This window comes from Ambystoma mexicanum, chromosome 13, assembly GCF_040938575.1.
Source record: "Ambystoma mexicanum isolate Mex_15411 chromosome 13, UKY_AmexF1_1, whole genome shotgun sequence".
NCBI classification, from domain to species: domain Eukaryota; kingdom Metazoa; phylum Chordata; class Amphibia; order Caudata; family Ambystomatidae; genus Ambystoma; species Ambystoma mexicanum.
In genome coordinates, this window is record NC_090938.1 from 228,283,270 (window position 1) to 228,308,994 (window position 25,725).

At 43.3% G+C, this 25,725-nt stretch overlaps 1 protein-coding gene across 2 annotated transcripts in view; it reads left to right on the forward strand.

Annotated features, from left to right (window-relative positions):
• Positions 1-25,725, forward strand: part of LOC138521115 (alpha-1,3-mannosyl-glycoprotein 4-beta-N-acetylglucosaminyltransferase C-like) — a 303,408-nt gene that overhangs the window by 229,685 nt on the left and 47,998 nt on the right. The window contains exon 1 of one of the 2 annotated variants that reach the window (XM_069633685.1): positions 3,665-3,737. The exons of the other annotated variant lie outside the window; for it this stretch is intronic. Within the exon in view, the coding sequence (XP_069489786.1) occupies positions 3,666-3,737 (72 nt within the window). The 5' untranslated portion in view covers position 3,665. Of the gene's footprint in view, positions 1-3,664; positions 3,738-25,725 lie in introns of those variants that run through there. 2 annotated transcript variants of the gene reach the window in all.

Below are 25,725 nucleotides of genomic sequence, written 5' to 3' on the forward strand. Positions count from 1 at the left end.
ATGTAAGAAGTGCTCTCTGGCTATTTTCATGTCTATTAAGGTCGTCATTCTAGAGATTTGAGTTCCTTCCTGACTTACAGAAGTTTGTATTTTATTTTTGCAAAACAGACCTTTTCCTTAGAGCGTTCCTTTGAGGAGTGCTTTACAGCGTAACACAGAGTGGTGATCCGACCGGATATGTGTATCTGGTCAGCTGGCACGCTGTATTAATCTGCATAAGTGATAGATCTAATCCGGAATCCCGGACGAGCCCCCAATTTGTAAGAGGAATCAATTCAACACTACAGCTAAGTCAATGCCTAGTTTAGAATACTGAATGAAAACCCTTATTGATAGATCCTTATGTCCAGTTCATGCGTTCTGGATGACTACCCCTATATAACACCCCTGTCTTGGAATCCCCCTGACCCCGCGGAGCCAAGAAGTAGTTCTGTTTTGCAAGTTTAAAAGGTTTATTTGATAATTTAAACAATAGATATATATATCACACTTTATAATAAATTAATAATTGAATATCACACTTAATCTGAGCAGTAATCAATAATGGATAGTCCGGCACTAGCACACTTGTGAATAGGAACAGATGAATAAGGTGGTAGAGAATGCTTTATATAAGTTCAGATGGATGTAATGTTGAATGAAAATGCAATACAGAAAATACTCAATATGATTTCAACAAAACAATGTAATCACTTTTCTCTGGCAATCCCCTCCCCCCTTTTATGCAATGCAAGGAAATGGAAGGAAAGCACACAGTTCTCAGAAATGCAATCAAATGTAATTCAGTTCACCCCAGCAAGCTTAGACTACAGAAGTTTGAAACACAGGCCCAAAATGCTTTTATATGTGCTGGCAATGAAGTGAAAAATATGCTAAATGCTTTTAATTCCCTCTAGAGGTTCAGGGTGAGTGGTATCAAGTTAATATTAGTCCAGGCTCACTCTAGCAATGATTCAGGGATGGTTCTTAAGAGGCAAACGAATTTTTAGCACAACAAGCAAGGAAGCTGCTGTTTTCACACATGGAGAAATTTGCAAATCGTGGCAAATTCGCGAGTGCGTTTTTCGCGATTGCGGCAAAAGTGTATGGCATAGGAATGCGGTTCTAGGTTCTTTGAAAAGCCAGGATTCCCAGCTTTCAGAGGAAAGTTACTGCTAGTCTCTAAGACAAACGGTTACGGAGTTATGAACGATTTTGTGAAGGTTGTTTTTCGGATTTGAAATTTTAAAAGCTCAAAGTGACAGCTTGCAGCTAAAAATGACAGGTGACAGCTTTGCAAATGACAGTTCTGGTTAGTTTAAAATAGATTGAATCATATTATTTTAACTAAGAGATTGGTTCTGCACAGTTCTGCTAGGTACTCACAATATATTTAGAAATAGAAGGGGCCTCGCTACGGATCTGGTCAGGTTTTAGACTGGACTCTGGTCTGGTCTCGGCACTTCACAGTGATCTGGGTCAGCTCTCTGGTTCTGCTAACAGTGGTCTGGGTCAGCTCTGCTCTCTCTGGGTACAGCACTGCTTCTGGATCTTTCTGCACAGCTTTCTCTGGAGATTGATAGATTTGAAGTCTGGATCTCTGGATGTGGTATGGTCCGGCAGCATGCTCCGCAGCAAATGGAATTGAATGTCTCTATCTGTCCTGACTGTCTGCTTTTATGTGTTTTGAAAGTGGGTGTGTGAGCAGCATCACTAGCCAGCCCCTCTCCACTTGTCATTGGCCACTTCCTCCTCTTCCCCTTGATTGGGGGAATGAAATGAAGTGTCATCATGATGAGTTCTGTTTATGATACAGAGAACCCACCCCTGTCAACTTTACACACAATCTATATTTGATCAAAAAGACATATTTCATAGCTACACAGTGGTTTGAAATTACATGCACCCATCAATCATATCACATGAGATATACCCTGTTCAAATCTGCTCTTCCTGAGAGCTTGCATTGAGAAATGGCAACATATTTCACTTTTTGGTCAGGTTACCAATATCAGATTCTTACTCAAATGTACCCAAATGTGTGCAAGGCATGCAGGCATTAATTGATGATGTATCAGACTTCTAACATGCATACATTTTTAGTAATACCCTCTTAACTGCTAGCTTGCCCCCAGATCATGCCACCGGTTCTAAAAACCTCTTAAAATGTGGGCAGAAAAATCACAAAAATTATGGTATCATTTAAATAATTATGACAAGTCTGTACTATGAGTTATTCATCTTTTTCTAAAACCATATTCTGGCTACAGGGGTGTGTCTTTTCAGGTCACATGGTACAGAAACCAGTCTTTCCACTTTCTTCAAGCTCAGCCTCTGTGTCCAGTTTCTCCCCCTCCCAGTTTCTGCCAAGCCAGCTTGCTCTCACATGCAGTGCTACTCCCCTTTCCTTCCAGGAGGAAGCCACATTTACGACTCCCACCAATAAAACATTTGCCTGAGTCAGGACAGGGCTTTGTTCAATTTCCTGCAGAGCCCAGGTAATTCAATCAGAGAAGTGTCAGATCCCTTTTGGTGGGAGCAGAAAAAAGCCAGCTAGGCCTGGGAACACAGCTGTTGTGCAAGTCTCAACTCCTGTCGGGGGTAGCTGGTGGGCAGAATTCAGTTCCTTAAGCCAGGCCCCAGCTAATGTCACTTTTAGTTACCCAGTTTTCTGCATTCAAATAAAACTAACCATTTTTACATATGCAGCTAGAATGCTGATTCTAAGTTTAAAACTATGACATTTAAACAATTGCAACCTATGTGACACTCAAAAGTAGGTCACTCATTTCTTTTAAACATTTAGGTTTTTAGTGTCTTTCAGTCCAAATTTACTTAAACTGCTGAAATCCACAGCTCAGCCAGTCTTGTTATAAACCTTCAAGTCACTTCGGAATATAACTTTACATTGTATCCACCCCTCACTAAGTCTTTCTTTGGCCTGCTTTGGGTTCATTCATTCAGTTTTACACAAAAAAAAATCTGGTGTTGTTTTAAAACGCCGGCTTTCTGATAGTGGTGAGTACTGGTAATGCAACAATTTTTGGGATTTTTCTTGGATTAATGCATTCCAAACAGGAATGGTTCTTACATGGTAGTACATCCTTGCTTAACATTGTTTTGATGGGGCTCCTTACAGTAAGATGGTTATGTGGAACCCCACAAAAGGGTTGAATCTTTAAAGTGGTCCAATGAGTCACGATTTCAGCAACTTTTTGACATCAATAACAGTGGATTTTGTTAACAAAGATCTTTCTTTACACTGGTGGTTGGCAAGTGAGGTAACCATTTTGGGTGTGCGCACAAACTGCGTGGTTCTCCTGGATTCTGGCGCACTTGTGGGCTTTTTGGCCATCTTGGATTTTCTAAGCCCACAGCACCAAATGTTGCAGCATGATAGTCCAAACGTGGGTCAGGACACCCAACAAAACTGACACATCCAGCAGGCAACTAGGACGGCCTTAGGGCAGGGCGGGCTGGGCGACCGTCCGGGGCGCCCTGCCATTAGCCCCCTGCCACGCCACCTCGGGAGAGTCTTTGAAGGTCTCCGCCGAGCGGCATGGTGGAAGAAGGCACGGCAGTTGCTCAATTGAAATTAAATGCGCTCCTTTAATAACAATAGGGTTATCAGTGTATTAGAAAGGGTTCGCCATATAATGACACTGTTACCTTATTTGCAGTCCACGATGGGCCTGATTTACAGAAGTAATTACGAGCTAAATGCAAGCAGCAGAATACCGCATGATTTGAGAATGGAGGTAAACGATTTGTCTTTACTTTTCAATTATAAGATTGTATGGATCACGATCCAGCTATTGTCGTCACAAATTTGTTTTTAGTAAGGGTTTGCTTATTATTTCCTACGTTTTAGTGTGTCGTATTGTGGTTCTGAGAAAGACAGATGACGTGGTGTTGTCATCAAGTCGAAACTAGCAACATGGAAGGTGTTGAGGACTTTGACTAATGGCCCTAAGTATCAAATAGGCTACCTCAGCTACCTCAGCAACCTCAGCTAGTTGACATGAATCACATTTTATGTGAATATATGTATTCAGGTGAATACAGTATTTTTTTCTTTTTTTTGTGGTTCCATTTTGCGATATGTAATTAATGACGTGTGTTTTCATAGTTGGAGTGAATATATACCAAATTGTGTTAGTGCTTCATTACTAAAGAACAATAATTCATCCCATGTGTCATGGTTATACTTGAGGCTTATTAGCCTCATTATGTAGGAGGGGTCAGTTGGGGCACGGGGTGGGGAAAAGGAAGTGACGAGATTAGGGTAGGGGAACGAGCTGAGTAACATAAAGGAGAGTGAAAAGACGTAACGTGTCATGTCCCAAATTTCAGAGGCCCGACCCGTTACACGGGTGGCCGGACCCCTCCGGCAATAACACCATGTGACACCACTTTGGGATTTTTTATTGAGGCTTACAAGTCACCAGGATCTCAAGAAGGGTGGGCAGATCATTCCATGGCGCCAGGACACCACGATTGCGATCTTGGCGTTGATTTAGCAAACAGCTGCATTCTGGGGGCTGTAGTTCTTGTTCAATTGAATACAAAAGAATTGGACTTTAGCACATGATATCAGTGATTTGTAAAAGGAATTCCTGCAACTGGATAAGTGGTAAACTAGTAATGCACAGTCACGTGATCATCCTAATTCCAAGTCATGATCCTGCTGCCCAACATAGTCATTCAAGTGCATGTATTCGTGAGTTAAGTATGAAGGAGAGCATGTGTCATAAACTCCTTATCTATTTATTTATATATTGGTCACTTGTTAGGCGCTTATAATATTAGCAAAACTGTTTCAAAGCCCCCACAGGGCAACAGGGTGGGGACAAGAAATGGTAGACAATGAATTACAAGATAAATAATTGAATTAATAGTACACACAAATCAGAAAAAATGGGGAGGGGAGACGAACCTACTATGCCTTGTGAGTGTTCAGACCGTGCACACACACTTACAAGATGGACATCGACTGAGGTGACGTACAAACACCCTCACACCCCAAGCAACTTTTTTAATGCAAAAAAGTCCTGTAAAATGTATAGGGTGAAATTTAAATGTTAAATGTTAAAGGTATTTGTACCGCACACCGTCACCAACGGAATTGATCCCCAGGCGCTCTGGCGGATCTGTAAACGATAAGGTGGGATGGGTTAGTAAGGTGAAGAGGGAGTCGGATAGTAAGAGGAGTGGTGTTCTGTTGGCAGCTTCAACTCGGTATACACCGTGTGCTGAGCTTTGGTGTGGGTATTGGATCGGTATCAGTCCGCGTGTGCTGTTGCTCCGGCTTATGTGTTTTTGCAGTGTTGTGAAGTGCGTGCGGCTTGTGGTGTGAGAGATGGTTGTGTGAGTTTTTGAGTGAGATAAGTATGCAGAGTTTGAGGTTATATTGGTTAGTGGGTTACCTGACCTTTAGCATGCTGACATTCACAGTTTAATCTAAGCGTGGCACCTGTTCGCCTTCACCATCCTATCTGGAAGCGGCGCAGGCCAATGTTCAGAATTCTATCTACGTGTGGGCATGCTAACATTCACAATCTTATCTAGATGCGGCGCAGGCTGGTGTTCAATGTTCTAAGTGTGGCGCATGCTAACATTCAAGTTTCACCTAGGCGCGGGCATGCTATCCTTCAATTAAAATCCTATCTAGATGCGACGCAGGCTAATGTTCACAATTCTATCTAAGCGTGGACATGTCAACATTTACAATTCTATCCAAGTGTGGGCATGCTAACATTCAAAGTCCTACCTAGATGTGATGCAGGCTAATGTTCACAATTCTATCTAAGTGTGGACATGCCAACATTCACAATTCCATCTAGATGCGACGCAGGCTAATGTTCACAATTCTATCTAGGCGTGGACATGTCAACATTTACAATTCTATCCAAGTGCAGGCATGCTAACATTCAAAGTCCTACCTAGATGTGACGCAGGCTAATGTTCACAATTCTATCTAAGTGTGGACATGCCAACATTCACAATTCCATCTAGATGCGACACAGGCTAATGTTCACAATTCTATCTAAGTGTGGACATGCTAGTATTTAGTCGGCCTACATTGTATGACATAAGTAGCTATCTCACAATGTCAGACTACTATAGTTGACCATGATGGTCGACATTTAAACCTTCACAATTCTGTTACTTACTCTTTAAAACTACCCCTTAAACCACTAGTACACCGGCACATAGCAGGGAGAGCCCAGACCCCTCTAACCCACTATATGCCTTAAAGCCCATACATCATTTCCACAAGTTATGGGGTGGTTTCCTCCAACTTCACCCGCATCCAAGCACCACACGCTCCCATCGTTGTTGCACTGGATCTGGTCCGCCAATGGTGATTGACATCAGGGCCACCGTGTTATTCATCATTCATGTAAAACCCACTAATAAAGGACATTTTTATCTGACTCTTTTTACTGGACATCTTTTCCTAGCATGCATTTTATTCTACAACTTCTTCCTCTGAATGTTTTTTACCCGACTCGTTTGCAGCTCCCGCATAAAAGGTTGCCTTACGTTAAGTATAGCTTTGACTCTCGACCGGAAGCTATAACCACAGCGAGATCTTGCTGGGACGAGGGATCTACCAAAACAGTCACTTTGCATTGACTATAGCAAGTTCTTAATTCGCAGATATCCTGCCTATGTTGTTTTATTCCATAAAAAGGTCGCAGAAAGGTCTGCAGGTTGACATTCATATATATTTGCCTGCTCGTTTTGTTTGCGCACGGTTTAGCAACCAGCATGGTTTGTTTAATCAAAGTAGTGCATGGCGTGTGCGAACCGGCAGGGCTTCCAGGGTCTTGGACAGGCCAGGTGTGACCTTCAGAATGCAAATTCCGCGCAGGGATGACAAACCTCCACAGCAGAGTCGTAGCCAGGATTGTCTAGCAAATGGGGCCTGATGCTAATGTAGTTTGTTGGCCCACTGCACTGACAAAAATATCTGTAAATGCCCACACAGCGCTGCTGAGTGGGCATTTACAGATTTTGGGTGAGCCTTGCCCCTCAGGCCCTACCATGCCTACGCCCACAGCCCCTCGTGCAGAACCTTGCACGCTCTTTATGTTTAGTAATAATGACACGTGTTTATAAAACACGCAGAAACGTGAGAAAACGGTCGAAAAGCGCTGTATACGAACGCGAGGCAGAATGTCAAGTTCTTTTGAGCTATTTCTCACTCATAACTAAGCAATGATCAATTTATCTAAGGTTGTAAAATTAAGCCTCATAAATCCCACCTAAGAGCCCAACACGTCGTTATGGGCCCTGAAAACAAAGCTAAATGCCGGGCGCAGAAACAGCGTTCAATAGGGTGACGAGATTTTTTTTTTTAAAACCCGGATGGGCCATCGACTTAGAAGTAGGACTAAGGTAAATACATACAACTTTAGTCCTACTTCTATTTCGGTGGCCTGTTGTGGGGGGCTGGTGGGGCAGCGGCGAGGGGGTGTGCTAACATGCACACTCTCATTGGAGGAGAGCGCGCGGAAGGGGGCGGAAATGCATTTCACGCCCCCATTGGCGCAAAAAGATTTGCGCCGGGACCCGATTTTGGGATTTTGAAATCAGGTCCCAGCAGAAAAAAGGGACCATATCCAAAACCCCGGATGGGGTTTATAAAAGAAAAAAACTCCTAGGACCTCCGGACGTCGAGTGATTTCCCTGGACTGTCCTGGCAAAACCCAGACGTCTGGTCACCCTAGCGTTCAACGAAGTTTACAGGCCCATAATGGCCGGTAGGGCCCAATGGCGTGATCTATAAATCTATTATCACCTGTGTCACTCTTTCATATGAAAGAAACTAGGCAATGGCCATAAAGGCTGTATTTCATTAAAACCGGCAGATTAGCGTGTTCTGCTTCCTGGGAGTAACGCCCACTCCACTTTTGCTAACAACATTAACATTGGAGGCGTGTTTAAAGGTATCACTGATAGCTCATGCAGTGTGTGCCCATCGTGTTTGAAATGTCAACCCACTGGTGTTTCTTGTGTGGTTCGAGATGGTGTATCTATGTAGGATCATCCTTTTGCGCAGCTCCTTGCAGGTCTCAGCTATATAACAAAGCCGAAACAGCAGTGGGCCGACATTTCACACAGGACAGGCACTCATTGCGAGATCTCTCGGTGATGGTTTCGAAAGATGACCTCTTGAACGCCACACGCAGAAGGACGAGGGGGCCCAAGTAGAGTCAGTGACAGTGGTCTGAACATAGAGATAGGTTTTATGACACACTATGGCCAACTTTGCACCCAGGGTCCCCCAATGTATTACACGAACAACCTCAAAAGGCAACCCTCAAGTACCATCTGTCACAAACAGCTGTTGGGCACTACTGTTCAGGACCACTAAACGGTGAAGACACAGGACACCTGCAATGGAAATCGTGGGTATCTTAGATCGAATGGGTGGGACCCGCTTGGATGTGCCGAGATAATTGACGAGATAGCACCGGACACTGCACTGTTCAGAAATGGCCAACCTATTTTGCATTTGCCATACTGTATGCACGCCAGGAAAGCATTGTGAAGCTTGAGGCATACTGAGGCAACATTGGAGACTGCACCCGTTAAACCTTGAGAGCTTATTTGGTAGTGCCACATTGCACCACCAGAAAACCTTAGTAGCGTCTTTGAAATCACTCAACGATATTGACACTATATAGAAGCTGCAAAACACATTTTTAGACTCTGAGGAAAATTAAACACAGACCTGTTTTCCAATTAAGATTTTAAACCTCTCACTTGAATACACCTTTTAAATAACACCAGTCATTTTAGGAAATTACAAGAACTCATCTCAAGACTGGCTGGGCCTAATTTAGTCACACGTGAAAAGGATAGGATTCTTTTTGTTTGTTTTGTTTCTAAATTCAACTATCTGCAACACATGTATCCATAATTGAAACTCTAGGAGCTACATTGAAATTACTGAACTTGTCGGTGTCCTGAAACTACATAGAGACCGTAACACACGTTTTTAGACTCTTTGTGAGGCGAACACATTACTGCATTCTCCTCACATAGAATGGAAGAATTCAAGTATGTGTTTTTAAAACCTTCTTGTCGATATGCCTTTTCAAATGACACTGGTCATTCTAGGAACCTACAGGGATCCACTTTAAGACTGACTGGGCCTAATTTAAGAGTTACATGTGAAAAGTGTTTTTTAAATTTAATTTTCAGCTAGAAATGTGCACTTCTGTCAATTCCTTATGTGACCCCTGCTTCCGGGAGTGTCTATGCTGTTTCAGATAAGACAGTCATTCCAGGCCCCCATGCATGCTCACTGTTCCTTCAGCCAATACACTTTAAAATGCTCCTTTTTTTCTTCTGGCTTTCTCTCTACTAATCATTTCACTCTGCAGCTTGAAAATGAAGGAGGAGCTTCTGGCAGCATTATCAGGGCCACTGAGATATCGAGAAGAATGACTAAAGAGTTTAGCGTGCCTGGCAGATAAGGAGAGATGAGGGCGGTTTCAGTGGAATTAAATGGACGGAAACCTGATATCAAAAGGGAGAAGGCTCTGCAGGTCCCATGGAAATGAACGATAGAACTAGGGGATTGTGGTTAGATGCGTCAGTGGCCGGGGAGGGTAGCCATGATAATAATGGCATTACGTTCGTGTGATTTGGAACAGGGGTTCTGATTGGCTGCTGTGTTGGATGTCTGAAGGAAAGGATAGGAGCAACTTGACCGCAGTGCACAGCTGAGTGTTGTAGGTGGTGGGAGAAGCGGGCACCAGGCCGTACCATGGCATTGGCCGGACCTTACCGACAACGACAAAGGCTCCTTCCTGATGTAGGCTAACTCCCCTTGCTCTGTCATTGGTGCCCTGGCATGCGTGCCATCTGTGGGGTTGCATTGAGGTCATGCCCCCCCTCAGGTGGCCCACTCACAGCATCTGAGGACTGTGCAGAACTGCCTACTTACGAGCCTTGATATGATATGGCTTAAGTCATTTATAACGCACCTGTACACAAGTGTTTCTAGGCACAAGCAACTAATAGAGCTCGCAGCGTCCGGCCCAGAAGTGTTTTAAGTTGTGGTGGAAGATAACATTAAAAGAGGACATGGGTGTCATTTAGGGGCAGCAAAGGGTCGGTGCCACTACCCAAGGATTTCACTTTTGCAGCCTTGGCATTTCACTTGCCACCCTAACCCCAGACTATATGAGTGACAGAAGGGTGGTTCACGTGGTAACACTCCGAAATGAAAGCTCACTGAAGGGCTTGCAGACTTCCGGGGTGAAGCGATCGATCGGACGCCTCGTCTCTCTGTGCTTGACCCGGACTGCACTCCTTATCTGATGTGACGCAGGTTGCGCGTTCTCGGGGGCCTCATTTCATCCATTGCTGCTGCTTTTCTATGTGAGGAATCTTCAGTGTTTTTTTTTTTCATTGTGACATATCACGGCTGAGTCACTCCATTTCTAATAAAAGCTGATCCCAAGGGCCAGCAACAAACACTGCACGGAATCAGCTGCGACCTGGAGTGCGCATGCTCGGCACATTCTCATATTAGCAACGTCACTAGCCAGCTTGCGCTACGCTGGTAAAATGTTAGCCTGACCTATTATGCTAGCAATTGGACACGTCAGCCTAGTCAGGCTGCATTTTATTTCTGGTGACCGTACCTTTAGCTCAAGGAGGTAAGAGGTCACCTCGGGCATGGGACCAGCGTGCACCACAAGTTCCAAACCCGGAGAGGTTTTTGAGTTTAATACATTCAATAAAGTGGTTAATAAAAGAAATATTGTCACAGATAATATAAGCAGGATGCCTAGTTCAGAGTAAACTTACATGGTCGTCCCGTCCTCATGTCTAGTCGCTGTCTGTCTGTCTACTGTGTCCTTGTATCTGCGCCCCGAGGCTTGCGAGCTACCGGCGCAATATAAATACTAAATAAATAAAAAAATAAAAATAAAAATGAACCAACATGACACACCTTTATAAAGGCTGATGGTATGACGCATTATCAGGAATCGCAAAGCGTTCCAGGGGCTGTTGAGGTTGAACTTAGCATGTGATCTCTGCAACTGGACATACGAGGCTAAGCCTCGCATATGGTGACCATGCTAGACATTGCCTCTGATTAAATGGCATTTCTGATTCATGATGTACTGCGCTTGGTATATGATGGTGGCACCCGCATGCCCATGTGAATCTGTACCAGAGAGATGACCATACATATTAATTAATGACTGGCATTAGTTGGCATCGCTGGGGCATATAAGGCTGTATTTGGCATAGAAATGGCTGCATCCAGACATGTCAGACTGCACCACACCACACATATGACTCTGCATTAACTGGCATTACAGGGCATTTCTGAAAATCTGAGCGGATATACTTGGCATATCATGGCAGCACTTGCACACGTGAGACGGCACCTTGCATACGAGGCCGGTACCAGACATATAAGACTTTAAGTGGCTTTAGATATATTTTCGGAGGGATTGGGGATAGCACTTGGCATATGATGTTAGCACCTAGACACGTCTGGCTGTGGCTTCAACGTGGCATATCTGATATGTGATGCTATGTCTCGGGAGGATAGCTCAGGGGCAACGTGCTCGCCTTGGAAGGAAGACCACAGTTTCGATCCCTGGGTCCACGCTTAGAGGCCTCTGGGTATTAAGCGTGTTATAAATAACCTGTCATATCATATCATATGACAGGCATAAGATGGCAGTATCAGCATAAAGAAGCTTATGCTTGGCATGTTATGGCAGCTCCTGGGAGTATGGGGCTGCATACAGCATGCAATGATGATTAGCCATTTAAGGCTAAAACTACCATGAGATGGCAGGAACAGCATCTATGCAAGCATAAGGAAGGCAGTGCGCGTGCCATTCCTGAAGGATCCACCCCCGTGATTTCAGGAATCCGCTTAGGGCATGCAAGGCACTCCTCTAGTTCAAATATTGTACCACGCACACGCTTATTTAAGTTGTTCTTACATCCACAATGCCACTTCTAAGTGTGTCACCAGAAGGTCCATAGACATCCTGGCACCAGGGTCAAGGGCGGTGACGTCATGAGGTGTACTAGGCCTGGCATTTTGGGGAATTGACTGCCCTGAAAGCGGCACTTTCTCCTCAGTGTGCTTATGCAGCACTTAGGCCAAAAGTAAAAAGAAATCAAATTGAAGGACCAGTTCCTCGCCAAATTTATGATTAGGAGAGGGCGATGTAGCGTAAGCGTGCCCTTCCCCAAGGGAGAGTAGGAAAAGGACCCTTCCCCAAGGGAGAGTAGGAAACGGGCTGTAGATTTGGTGATGAACCACCAGCTCATTGCCTCTTGTGCAGAGTCCTTGTGTCAGTGGTGGAGGCCCTGAGATAGAACACCCATTTCCATCACCCTGCGACTGGGGGCACATATGATTGCAACCCATAAGCGTGCAACACATGGGTGTTTATGCTTAATGAATTTAATGCCCATTAACCGCTATTTCATTTAAATAGGTTGTGAGGAAACAACATTAAAAATTAGACTATGGGGGAGTGAGGAGCAGGGTGTTTTTCCCCAGAGATATGTAATACTAAAATGAACGCCGCCACTCAACATTGTATCGCACGGAGATAGTTTCGACGACATTGTTATGCCCTGTTTACGCCTGGCACAACTCTGGAAAAGGCTTGAGTCTGCCCATGGCTTAGGGAAAAACCTTAGCCCTCATTGGGTGTGAAATTCCGTCTGATCCTTTGCTTTTAATTGTAGGGCTAACTTTCAATTAGTATTGGGTTTCAGCTGCCTGTGCCCAGATGCAGGCCCGAGACGCTCCCCGGGGGTGAACAGTCTCCCTCTGTAATGATGTGCAGTGTAACAGGTTCTTATCGCTCCGCCTTGGGCAGTCGAGCGAGACAGAAGCGTCTCCGTTTCTCCTCCACGGCTTGGCCTCGCATAAGTGGGAGTGGATAGCGTGCTCTCCAGTTCCTGGCAGTGGATCTGACGCCCATTCACATTCAGCCCAGACATGCATGCTGGCAAAACGGGGAGCCACTCTGCCCATTATGGATGTGGATTTAGCAACCGATTGTGACATCCAAACTTTCCTCCAGTTCCTTTGAAGCCTCTCTGCCCTTCTCTCTCTTTCCCTTGTGCTGCTCCATTGACCTGCTTCCCATTCTCTTCCTCTAGCACATCTCTAAACCCCCTCTGCCTATTCTCTGCCTCTAGTCCGCTGCAAGATAACATTCCACTCCATTGATTTTACCTCATCTCTGCCTCTAGTACGCTGCAAGATAACATTCCACTCCATTGATTTTAGCTCTTCTCTGCCTCTAGTCCGCTGCAAGATAACATTCCACTCCATTGATTTTAGCTCTTCTCTGCCTCTAGTCCGCTGCAAGATAACATTCCACTCCATTGATTTGAGCTCTTCTCTGCCTCCAAGACCGCTGCAAGATAACATTCCAATCCATTGATTTTAGCTCATCCCTGCCCCTAGTCCGCTGCAAGATGACATTCCACTCCATTGATTTTAGCTCTTCTCTGCCTCTAGTCCGCTGCAAGATAACATTCCACTCCATTGATTTGAGCTCATCCCTGCCTCTAGTCCACTGCAAGATAACATTCCACTCCATTGATTTTAGCTCATCTCTGCCTCTACTACGCTGCAAGATAACATTCCACTCCATTGATTTTAGCTCATCTCTGCCTCTAGTACGCTGCAAGATAACATTCCACTCCATTGATTTTAGCTCTTCTCTGCCTCTAGTCCGCTGCAAGATAACATTCCACTCCATTGACTTTAGCTCTTCTCTGCCTCTAGTCCGCTGCAAGATAACATTCCACTCCATTGATTTTAGCTCTTCTCTGCCTCCAAGACCGCTGCAAGATAACATTCCAATCCATTGATTTTTAGCTCATCCCTGCCCCTAGTCCGCTGCAAGATGACATTCCACTCCATTGATTTTAGCTCTTCTCTGCCTCTAGTCCACTGCAAGATAACATTCCACTCCATTGATTTTAGCTCAGCTTTGCCTCTAGTCCACTGCAAAATAACATTCCACTCCATTGACTTTAGCTCATCTGTGCCTGAAGTCCGCTGCACGGTAACATTCCACTCCATGTTGATTTTAGCTGATCTATGCCTCTAGTCTGCTGCAAGATAACATTCCGCTCCATTGACATTAGCTCATCTGTGCCTCTAGTCTGCTGCAAGATAACATTCCACTCCATGTTGATTTTAGCTCCTCTCTGCCTCTAGTCCACTGCAAGATAACATTCCACTCCATTGGTTTTAGCTAATCTTTGCCTGTAGTCCACTGCAAGATAACATTCCACTCCATGTTGATTTGAGCTCATCTCTGCCTCTGCCTCTAGTCCACTGCAAGATAACATTCCACTCCATGTTGATTTTAGCTCATCTCTGCCTCTAGTCTGCTGCAAGATAACATTCCGCTCCATTGATTTTAGCTCATCTCTGCCTCTAGTCGCTGCAAGATAGCATTCCACTCCATGTTGATTAGAGCTCATCTCTGCCTCTAGTCCACTGCAAGGTAACATTCCACTCCATGTTGATTTTAGCTCATCTCTGCCACTAGTCTGCTGCAAGATAGCATTCCACTCCATGTTGATTTGAGCTCATCTCTGCCTCTAGTCCACTGCCAGATAACATTCCACTCCATGTTGATTTTAGCTCATCTCTGCCTCTAGTCTGCTGCAAGATAACATTCCACTCCATTGATTTTAGCTCTTCTCTGCCTCCAAGACCGCTGCAAGATAACATTCCAATCCATTGATTTTTAGCTCATCCCTGCCCCTAGTCCGCTGCAAGATGACATTCCACTCCATTGATTTTAGCTCTTCTCTGCCTCTAGTCCGCTGCAAGATAACATTCCACTCCATTGATTTGAGCTCATCCCTGCCTCTAGTCCACTGCAAGATAACATTCCACTCCATTGATTTTAGCTCAGCTTTGCCTCTAGTCCACTGCAAAATAACATTCCACTCCATTGACTTTAGCTCATCTGTGCCTCTAGTCCGCTGCAAGATGACATTCCACTCCATTGATTTTAGCTCTTCTCTGCCTCTAGTCCGCTGCAAGATAACATTCCACTCCATTGATTTTAGCTCTTCTCTGCCTCCAAGACCGCTGCAAGATAACATTCCAATCCATTGATTTTTAGCTCATCCCTGCCCCTAGTCCGCTGCAAGATGACATTCCACTCCATTGATTTTAGCTCTTCTCTGCCTCTAGTCCGCTGCAAGATAACATTCCACTCCATTGATTTGAGCTCATCCCTGCCTCTAGTCCACTGCAAGATAACATTCCACTCCATTGATTTTAGCTCAGCTTTGCCTCTAGTCCACTGCAAAATAACATTCCACTCCATTGACTTTAGCTCATCTGTGCCTCTAGTCCGCTGCAAGGTAACATTCCACTCCATGTTGATTTTAGCTCATCTATGCCTCTAGTCTGCTGCAAGATAACATTCCGCTCCATTGACTTTAGCTCATCTGTGCCTCTAGTCTGCTGCAAGATAACATTCCACTCCATTGATTTTAGCTCATCTCTGCCTCTAGTTGCTGCAAGATAACATTCCACTCCATTGATTTTAGCTCATCTCTGCCTCTAGTTGCTGCAAGATAACATTCCACTCCATGTTGATTTTAGCTCATCTCTGCCTCTAGTCTGCTGCAAGATAACATTCCGCTCCATTGATTTGAGCTCATCTCTGCCTCCAGTCTGCTGCAAGATAACATTTCACTCCATTGATTTTAGCTCATCTCTGCCTCTAGTCCACTGCAAGATAGCATTCAACTCCATTGATTTGAGCTCATCTCTGCCTCTAGTCCGCTGCAAGATAACATTCCACTCCATGTTGATTTGAGCTCATCTCTGCCTCTAGTCCACTACAACATAACATTCCACCCCATGTTGATTTTAGCTCATCTCTGCCTCTAGTCCACTGCAAGGTAACATTCCACTCCATGTTGATTTTAGTTCATCTCTGCCACTAGTCTGTTGCAAGATAACATTCCGCTCCATTGATTTTAGCTCATCTCTGCCTCTAGTCGCTGCAAGATAACATTCCGCTCCATTGATTTTAGCTCATCTCTGCCTCTAGTCGCTGCAAGATAACATTCCGCTCCATTGATTTTAGCTCATCTCTGCCTCTAGTCGCTGCAAGATAACATTCCAGTCCATGTTGATTTTAGTTCATCTCTGCCACTAGTCTGCTGCAAGATAACATTCCACTCCATGTTGATTTGAGTTCATCTCAGCCTCTAGTCCGCTGCAAGATAACATTCCACTCCATGTTGATTTTAGCTCATCTCTGCCTCTAGTCTGCTGCAAGATAACATTCCGCTCCATTGATTTTAGCTCATCTCTGCCTCTAGTCCGCTGCAAGATAGCATTCAACTTAATTAATTTAAGCTCTCTGCCTCTCGTGGGCTGCAAGATAACATTCCACTCCATTGATGTTAGCTCATCTCTGCCTCTAGTACACAGCAAGATAACATTTCAGTCCATTGATTTTAGCAGATATCTGCCTCTAGTCCGCTTCAAGATAACACTCCACTCTATTGATGTTTGCTCATTTCTGGCTCTAGTCCGCTGCAGCATAACATTCCACTCCATTGATTTTAGCTCATCTCTGCCTCTAGTCTGCTGCAACATAACATTCCACTGCATTGATTTTAGCTTATCTCTGCCTCTAGTCTGCTGCAGCATAACATTCCACTCCATTGATTTTAGCTCATCTCTGCCCCTAGTCTGCTGAAAGATAACATTCCACTCCCTTGATTTTAGCTCATTGCTGCCTCTAGTCCGCTGCAACATAACATTCCACTCCATTGATTTTAGCTCATCTCTGCCTCTAGTTGCTGCAAGATAACATTCCACTCCATGTTGATTTGAGCTCATCTCTGCCTCTAGTCCACTGCAAGGTAATATTCCACTCCATGTTGATTTTAGCTCATCTCTGCCACTAGTCTTCTGCAAGATAACATTCCACTCCATGTTGATTTGAGCTTATCTCTGCCTCTAATCCGCTGCCAGATAACATTCCACTCCATGTTGATTTTAGCTCATCTCTGCCTATAGTCTGCTGCAAGATAACATTCTGCTCCATTGATTTTAGCTCATCTCTGCCTTTAGTCTGCTGCAAGATAGCATTTCACTCCATTGATTTTAGCTCATCTCTGCCTCTGGTCTGCTGCAAGATAACATTCCACTCCATTGATTTTAGCTCATCTCTGCTTCGAGTCCGCTGCAAGATAACATTCCACTCCATGGATTTTAGCTAATCTCTGCCTCTAGTCTGCTGCAAGATAACATTCCACTCCATTGATTTGAGCTCATCCCTACCTCTAGTCCACTGCAAGACAACATTCCACTCCATTGATTTTAGCTCATCTCTGCCTCTGGTCCACTGCAAGATAACATTGCACTCCATTGATTTTAGCTCATCTCTTGCTCTAGTTCGTTGCAAGATAACATTCAACTCCATTGATTTTAGCTAATCTCTGCCTCTAGTCCGCTGCAAGATAACATTCCACTCCATTGATTTTAACTCATCTCTGCCTCTAGTCTGTTGCAAAATAACATTCCACTCCATTGATTTTAGCTCATCTCTGCCTCTAGTCTGCCGCAAGATAACATTCCAGTCCATTGACATGAGCTCATCTCTGCCTCTGGTCCGCTGCAAGATAACGTTCTACTCCATTAATTTTAGCTCATCTCTGCCTCTGGTCCACTGCAAGATAACATTCCACTCCACTGATTTTAGCTCATCTCTGCTTCTAGTCCACTGCAAGATAACATTCCACTCCATGTTGATTTGAGTTCATCTCTGCCTCGAGTCCGCTACAAGATAACATTCCACTCCATGTTGATTTTAGCTCATCTCTGCCTCTAGTCTGCTGCAAGATAACATTCCGCTCCATTGATTTTAGCTCATCTCTGCCTCTAGTCCGCTGCAAGATAGCATTCAACTTAATTAATTTAAGCTCTCTGCCTCTCGTGGGCTGCAAGATAACATTCCACTCCATTGATGTTAGCTCATCTCTGCCTCTAGTACACAGCAAGATAACATTTCAGTCCATTGATTTTAGCAGATATCTGCCTCTAGTCCGCTTCAAGATAACACTCCACTCTATTGATGTTTGCTCATTTCTGGCTCTAGTCCGCTGCAGCATAACATTCCACTCCATTGATTTTAGCTCATCTCTGCCTCTAGTCTGCTGCAACATAACATTCCACTGCATTGATTTTAGCTTATCTCTGCCTCTAGTCTGCTGCAGCATAACATTCCACTCCATTGATTTTAGCTCATCTCTGCCCCTAGTCCGCTGCAAGATAACATTCCACTCCACTGACTTTAGCTTATCTCTGCCTCTAGTCCGCTGCAAGATAGCATTCAACTCCATTGATTTGAGCTCATCTCTGCCTCTAATCTGCTGAAAGATAACATTCCACTCCCTTGATTTTAGCTCATTGCTGCCTCTAGTCCGCTGCAACATAACATTCCACTCCATTGATTTTAGCTCATCTCTGCCTCTAGTTGCTGCAAGATAACATTCCACTCCATGTTGATTTGAGCTCATCTCTGCCTCTAGTCCACTGCAAGGTAATATTCCACTCCATGTTGATTTTAGCTCATCTCTGCCACTAGTCTGCTGCAAGATAACATTCCACTCCATGTTGATTTGAGCTTATCTCTGCCTCTAATCCACTGTCAGATAACATTCCACTCCATGTTGATTTTAGCTCATCTCTGCCTATAGTCTGCTGCAAGATAACATTCCGCTCCATTGATTTTAGCTCATCTCTGCCTCTAGTCTGCTGCAAGATAACATTCCACTCCATTGATTTTAGCTCATCTCTGTTTCGAGTCCGCTGCAAGATAACATTCCACTCCATGGATTTTAGCTAATCTCTGCCTCTAGTCTGCTGCAAGATAACATTCCAGTCCATTGACATGAGCTCATCTCTGCCTCTGGTCCGCTGCAAGATAACGTTCTACTCCATTGATTTTAGCTCATCTCTGCCTCTGGTCCACTGCAAGATAACATTCCACTCCACTGATTTTAGCTCATCTCTGCTTCTAGTCCACTGCAAGATAACATTCCACTCCATGTTGATTTGAGTTCATCTCTGCCTCTAGTCCGCTGCAAGATAACATTCCACTCCATGTTGATTTTAGCTCATCTCTGCCTCTAGTCTGCTGCAAGATAACATTCCACTCCATTGATTTTAGCTCATCTCTGCCTCTAGTCTGCTGCAAGATAACATTCCAGTCCATTGACATGAGCTCATCTCTGCCTCTGGTCCGCTGCAAAATAACGTTCTACTCCATTGATTTTAGCTCATCTCTGCTTCTAGTCCACTGCAAGATAACATTCCACTCCATTGCTCCATTGATTTTAGGTCATCCCTACTCTAGTCTGCTGCAAGATAACATTCCACTCCATTGATTTGAGCTCATCCCTGCCTCTAGTCCACTGCAAGATAACATTCCACTCCATTTATTTTAGCTCATCTGTGCATTTCAAAATAACATCAGCCACTTGTAAATCAGTGTTAATCACAATCTTTTGGGTACATAATGTACTAAATTGACCACAACTGTTTTCGGGTAGGGTTCGCATCTAATTTGGCATCTGGCCAGTCTTCTTATCTAAGGACAATGATGGGTGAAGAAAGTAGAGAATCCTGAAGAGTGGCCAGTTATTGGAATACATTGGCTCAAACATTTTCATTTGTTTGTCTTGAAAATAAAAGTAACACCTGAGGATAGGAGATGCCCCTCAAGTTACAAGACATAGGGCCTCATTACGACCCAGGCGGTAAGGGGTTTACGGCAGCGTAAATAGCGCCAACCCTTACCGCCTGAGTACGAGGTCCCTTAGCGCCATGGCGGATTTAACACCTGCTCTTAGCAGGTGTTAAAATCCATGGCGCTAAGGGACCATGGAGTTAATTACGCCACCGTAATTTACGGTGGCGTAATTAACGCCTTCCCCACTCCCATTATGCCCTATGGGGCAAAAATGGGAATGGGGCAGGGTAAATGGGGATTGGGGACTTACCGCCCCGCCAAGGTCGGAATGGGGCGGTAAGTCCGCCAACCACCATGGCGTAAACGTAGTTTACGCCATGGTGGTAAAGTCACGGCCCAGGCGGTAACTTACCGCCTGGGTCGTAATGAGGCCCATAGATGCCATCCGCTGGAAGCTTCTCCAGGGCAGGTCAGTAGGTCCAGCAACTGAATGCAATATTTATCAATCTTTTGTAATGGTCAGGTAGGACGCCCAGATGGGTGAGGTATTGAAGACTTCCCGCAGAGTTGTAGGGTATTTTGTGGAGATTTGGGGCCTGACGGTATTTTATTACCGCCGAAAAATAACTTAGCAATAATTACTCCTTGTATTCAGATTTGGCCATGTGCAACAATAATACAGTGGACATGCATTATTTCAGCACCTAGACATGTATATTTGGTATACGTGGTTGGTATGCGTGGTTGGTATGCGTGGTTGGTGAGCATTATTCCCTTGTTTTATTGGTGGCCCCAATGTCCAGAATCCCTTATCTTTGCTTAGATTTTTCGTGTAAACACTAGAGAGACCTCAGGCCTACATTTCAGGAATACCACATTTTCAGTGTTAGTGTTAGTGTTAGTGTGCCACCATGGGCAATCTCACTGACTTATTTACGACAGAGAGCTATATGCGGTAATTTTGTGGTAATTTCCACTACCTTATATACGGTAGGGAACTATGTCCAGAGAGTCTCTCTTCCTGTTGGCTCATGTACCTCCAACGAGCTATGCTACAGTCACTCACAACTGTTCATACTGAATCTGACATGCACACATCTGTCTTAAAATGACCATTGGATTGTTTAAAAATCTCCCCACATCATCAGCACTGTATTGGTAAATAGAAGACACACCACCTGTCTGCTTTCAAGTATTTTTCTGTATTATAAAAATTGCATTTAAACACGATCTCACTCTTTACAGAAATAAATAAAACAGCACATTAACAGCTTTGTCTATGACACACTGCAAAGAGAGTGGCGGAGAACAGAACTCAAATTGCAACATTAGCATTTCATTAAGGCACGCACAGGAGTCTCCTTCCCTACACTGACTGCATATTTTCATACACACTCAGCTCCCACACTTCTGTAATTACCTTATCTCTTTAGTTGTCCTCTTTCTGAATGTGGCTCCCTTGAAGATTAACCCCAGTGAAAACGAACGCTTTTCGTTCTCAAACCGGGGTTATTATCTGCAATCCTCAGCTTTTGCAGATAGGAATGCCTCAGCCAGGGGAAAGGTCCTTCTTCCAGCTCTGCCAAATCTTGACTGCCTTTCTTCTTCCTCAAACTCCCCCCAGCAAAACCTGATCACTCCCTCTAGCATGATACTTGCTATGACGCTGCTCCAATCAGAATTAATCACGCCATCTCCTCCTTCTCTACACAATGGCTCATTTTTATAGTAATACTTTGTAACCAACTGATTTCCTGTCCTTTCGAGCCCATTTGCTTCCTGTAGTTATGTGGACAGGGCAGCAGAGAGAACAGAAAAAAAATGGATGTGCGTTTAAAAGTTCACTTTCAGAATAGGCCTAATTCTGCAGCGGAGACACATTTTTATTAGTGGATTATGTTTCATTAGTCAGGTTAGTTATAAGTTATGTTAGTTGTTATTTTCAAATGTGTCTCTCGCACCATAGGCATTTCAGGTGAAAAATAGTGTGCATTTTTAAATGAGCACGTGTGCTTTTAACTGTAAAAATAGATTTGCATCTTATATGTTAAAATCGTTTTTGACTGAATAGCCTGTCTTTTCTTGTTAATCTGGTAACACATATAGCAATGCACCGCAACCTTGTGGTGGTGCTGCAAAAAACAATTGCTACCTGTGCAGTAGTGCTGTACTCTGTGCTGTAACACGCCAAATATCCTTACATACCCTCCTTTTGTTTTTAGAACTTGGCTATAATCCAAGCCAATACCTAAAAACAATTTGTTCTCTCTTTTTTTCTTTTACAATATAGCAATCCAACAACATGAATATTCATGTGCATCAATGAAAAATTTGCAATCAACACAGTATTCATCTGAGTTCATTAGTTTACAAAATTTTCTACATTTGCCTTCTCAGTTGAAGTGGCATTACTTTAAGTTTAGATTTTCCAAGTCAATTAAAAACAAAGAAATAAAACAACTAACTAAAACAAATAATTAATATAACAAATTAAAATAAATTATTAAAATAATAAATACGTGGAACTCCATATGTTAGGACTCTTGTCCGCTTCTGATATGTCCCGACCAGCGATGTTATTCGGTTCATTCGAGTGCACTTCCATCTTGGCAATCTTAGATCCATAGGAGTCATCCTTTTTAGCATTCTGGTTATCTTGTCTTCACCTCCACCTGGAGGCAGGCATCTTTTGGTCTTCATCCAGGGGACTCCAGGACTCCATCGTCTCTCCCGTGGGCTCTGATCCCGGAACCTCCGACCAAATAATGTTAATTGTCTAAATCAAAATAGAAAATAAACAAATTAAGTACATAGCATAATACTAACTTCATCCCTTTGCCAAAAATAAAACATGCTTGGTAAAAATATTTCATTTTTTTTTTTTTCTGAAATTAAACACAAGTTAAAAGAAAACAAGCAGATATTCAATATTTAACACACTTTCTCTCTGCACACCAACCATGAGCTTCCATTATATGTGCATTTATTTATTTATTTATTTATTTATTTTATATTATATATTTTTACATATACTACAGTGTTTATGTGCCATTATAACAATCAACTTTTTAACTCCTTTGTCACTGCCTCCTGATTGTACCCATTTATTTTCTCTTTTTGTGTTCAAGGGACTTTATCTGTTTCTACATGCTCAAGCTGCCTGATCTCATGCCTGGGATGGCATGGTTTGATTTGATTTACATGGACAAACTGCTCTATTGCTGTTTCACCTTCATTTTTCAAAATTTTATAAACCACAGGAGAGACCTTATCTATAATTCGAAATGGCCCCTGCCAGGCTGCTAGAAATTTAGAATTTTTCTGTTTACTTTTTCCAAAATGAAACTTGTACACCTGATCCCCTGCACTGTATTCCTTTACTGATGTCTTTTTGTCATAATAAGACTTTTCACTGTCAGCGGCTCTTTCCAGATTTCTCTGCACAAAAGCAAATGCATGTTGCAAATGCCTCCTCAGTTCATCAATATATTCATGAACTGTGGATGCACTCACAAGGGTTTGCTCATGTGTTCTGTATAGTAGGTGTTGTGGTAACACCATTTTCCTACCTGTTAAGACCTCATGGGGGCTAACACCTGTTGCTTTGGCAGAAGTCGACCTGATTGCCATCAAAACCAACGGTAAACGTAAATCCCAGCTGGAACCTGCTTCTGCCACAAATTTCTTTAAGATATCCACAACAGACCTATTGCTTCTTTCAACTGTACCTGAAGACGCCGCCCGATATGCGATATGTAGTTTCCTTTTCACACCTAGTATTTGCCATACCTTACTCATTAGAGTACTTGTGAAATGACTTCCTCTGTCTGACTCAATTCTTTGTGGCAACCCAAACCTTGAGAACTCATGGTTCACCAGCAATGTGGCTGCTGTTTGCGCACTACAATCCGGTGCAGGAATGCATTCAATCCACTTCGACATCAAACATACCACACTCAAAATATAACGGTGTCCCCTGCTCGACATTTTTAAAGGACCTACATAGTCTATTTGCAAATCTGACCATGGGAGAGTTAGGCCTCTTTTCATCAATGGTGCTCTATGCATTGGTGAAGCAGGTTTAAATTGGGCGCATACTAGACATCCTCTAGTATATAATTCCACATCTTGGGACATATGTGGCCAGTAAGCATAATCTTTCAGTATCTCCAATGTTTTTTGTGAATCTCTATGGCCTGCAGTTATGGCATCATGTGCATGGTGTAGCATTAGTCCTCTGAATGAAAGGGGTACTACCCACTGTATTTGTCCTGTTATGGACTCTCTAATCATGAGTCCATCCTGTAATCTAATTCGTGTTTTGTTCTTTAATAACACCCTCAACTCTTCTTTTCCCACACAATCATCTTCTGTTAAAGAATTTTGTTCGGGGTCTATCAAATGATTATAATAGATTCCCAAAATTTGATCATTCTTTTGTGCCTCAATCAAATCTTGGTCTGGCGTGTCATGACTCCACTGCACCACCGGTTGATCTACCTCCTTTGGTGCTTTAGAACGTGTGACTGCATCAATTTGTATTTGACCCATTAAATAATCAATAGGTAGCAATTCTCCCATCACAGCCCCAAGCTTAGCCAGGTGGTCTGCCTTATCATTTCCCTCCTTATCCTCTCCTGGTGTTTTTAAATGGCCACAAATTTTTCTCCAGTATATTGTTAAATTATTTTCTGACACCAATTTGTCTATGGCTTGTATCATTTGTCCATGTTTAAGTGGCTTTTTGTTGTATGTAACCATGCCTCTTGCTTTCCAACCAGGCAAATACTCCACAAAGCTATTCCGTGCATAGTCAGAATCAGTCACCGGGACAATTTCACTGAACTTTTTATCAACTGCAGTAGCAATTGCTTTATAAATGGCTGCCAATTCCGCCACCTGACTGCTCCTATCCCCAATCCTCATCCCTATACTGGGGACGCCTTCACATTTCAACCAGACATTTCCTATTCCTGCCACTACCTGTTTATTACTGTCATTTTCAATGTGAAAAGCACAACCATCCACATGTACAGTTGGCAAATCCTTGCATGTTTTTTCATCAAAAGCTTTGTGTGGTGATTGTTCAAATTCCTGCAAACTAGTTTCCACTTCCATTTCATTTGGTATTTGTTCAGCTGCACAGTCATGTAAGTCAGCTTACCCTTGAGCAATTGGGCTCTTTTTATTTTGTCCATATCTCACTTCTACGGGAAAACCTTGTAATGCCAGCGTCCATGAAGTGATTCTGGATTGCGCTAGATTACCTGATCTAATTCTTTTACTCTCCAAAAATTGCAAAGGTTGATGATTTGTTTCAATAATCACCTTTTCTCCCTGAACAATGGGGCGGAAATGTTGTAGCGCCCACACAGTGGTTAATAGGGCCTTTTCACATTCATTAAATTTCATTTCAACTTGGGAAAATGCCTTACTTGCATAGGCGATGGTTTTGTGATTCAAATCGTGTTTTTGTGATAACACTGCTGACATACAATGTTCAGAAAAACCTATTTCTATAAAGAAATCCCTGTCCTTTATGGGGTATGCTAAACATGGTGCCTTTACAAGACATTCCTTTAATTTAGCCACTGCATCAGACTGCCCTCTTTCCCATTTCCAGGGAGTATTCAGTTTAAGCAGTTTAGTCAATGGTTGAGTGATTTCTGCATAATTTTCAATGAACTTTCTGTTATAGCCTGTCATCCCTAATAAACCTTTTACGCCTTTCACATTTTTAGGATCTTTTAATCTTTGTATGGCCTCTATTTTCTTCTTTTGTGGATTTAGCCCATGTTCAGTCACTTCATGCCCTAGAAAGTTCACTTTTTTCTTGCACCATTGTGCTTTTTGCAAAGATACTTTGGCGCCTGCTTTCTGCAATTGGCCAAGTACATGTCTTATTTCATCAAAATGGCTTTTCAAACTTTCATTTTTTATCAGGACATCGTCCACATAAACTATTGTTCCTCTTTCCGCT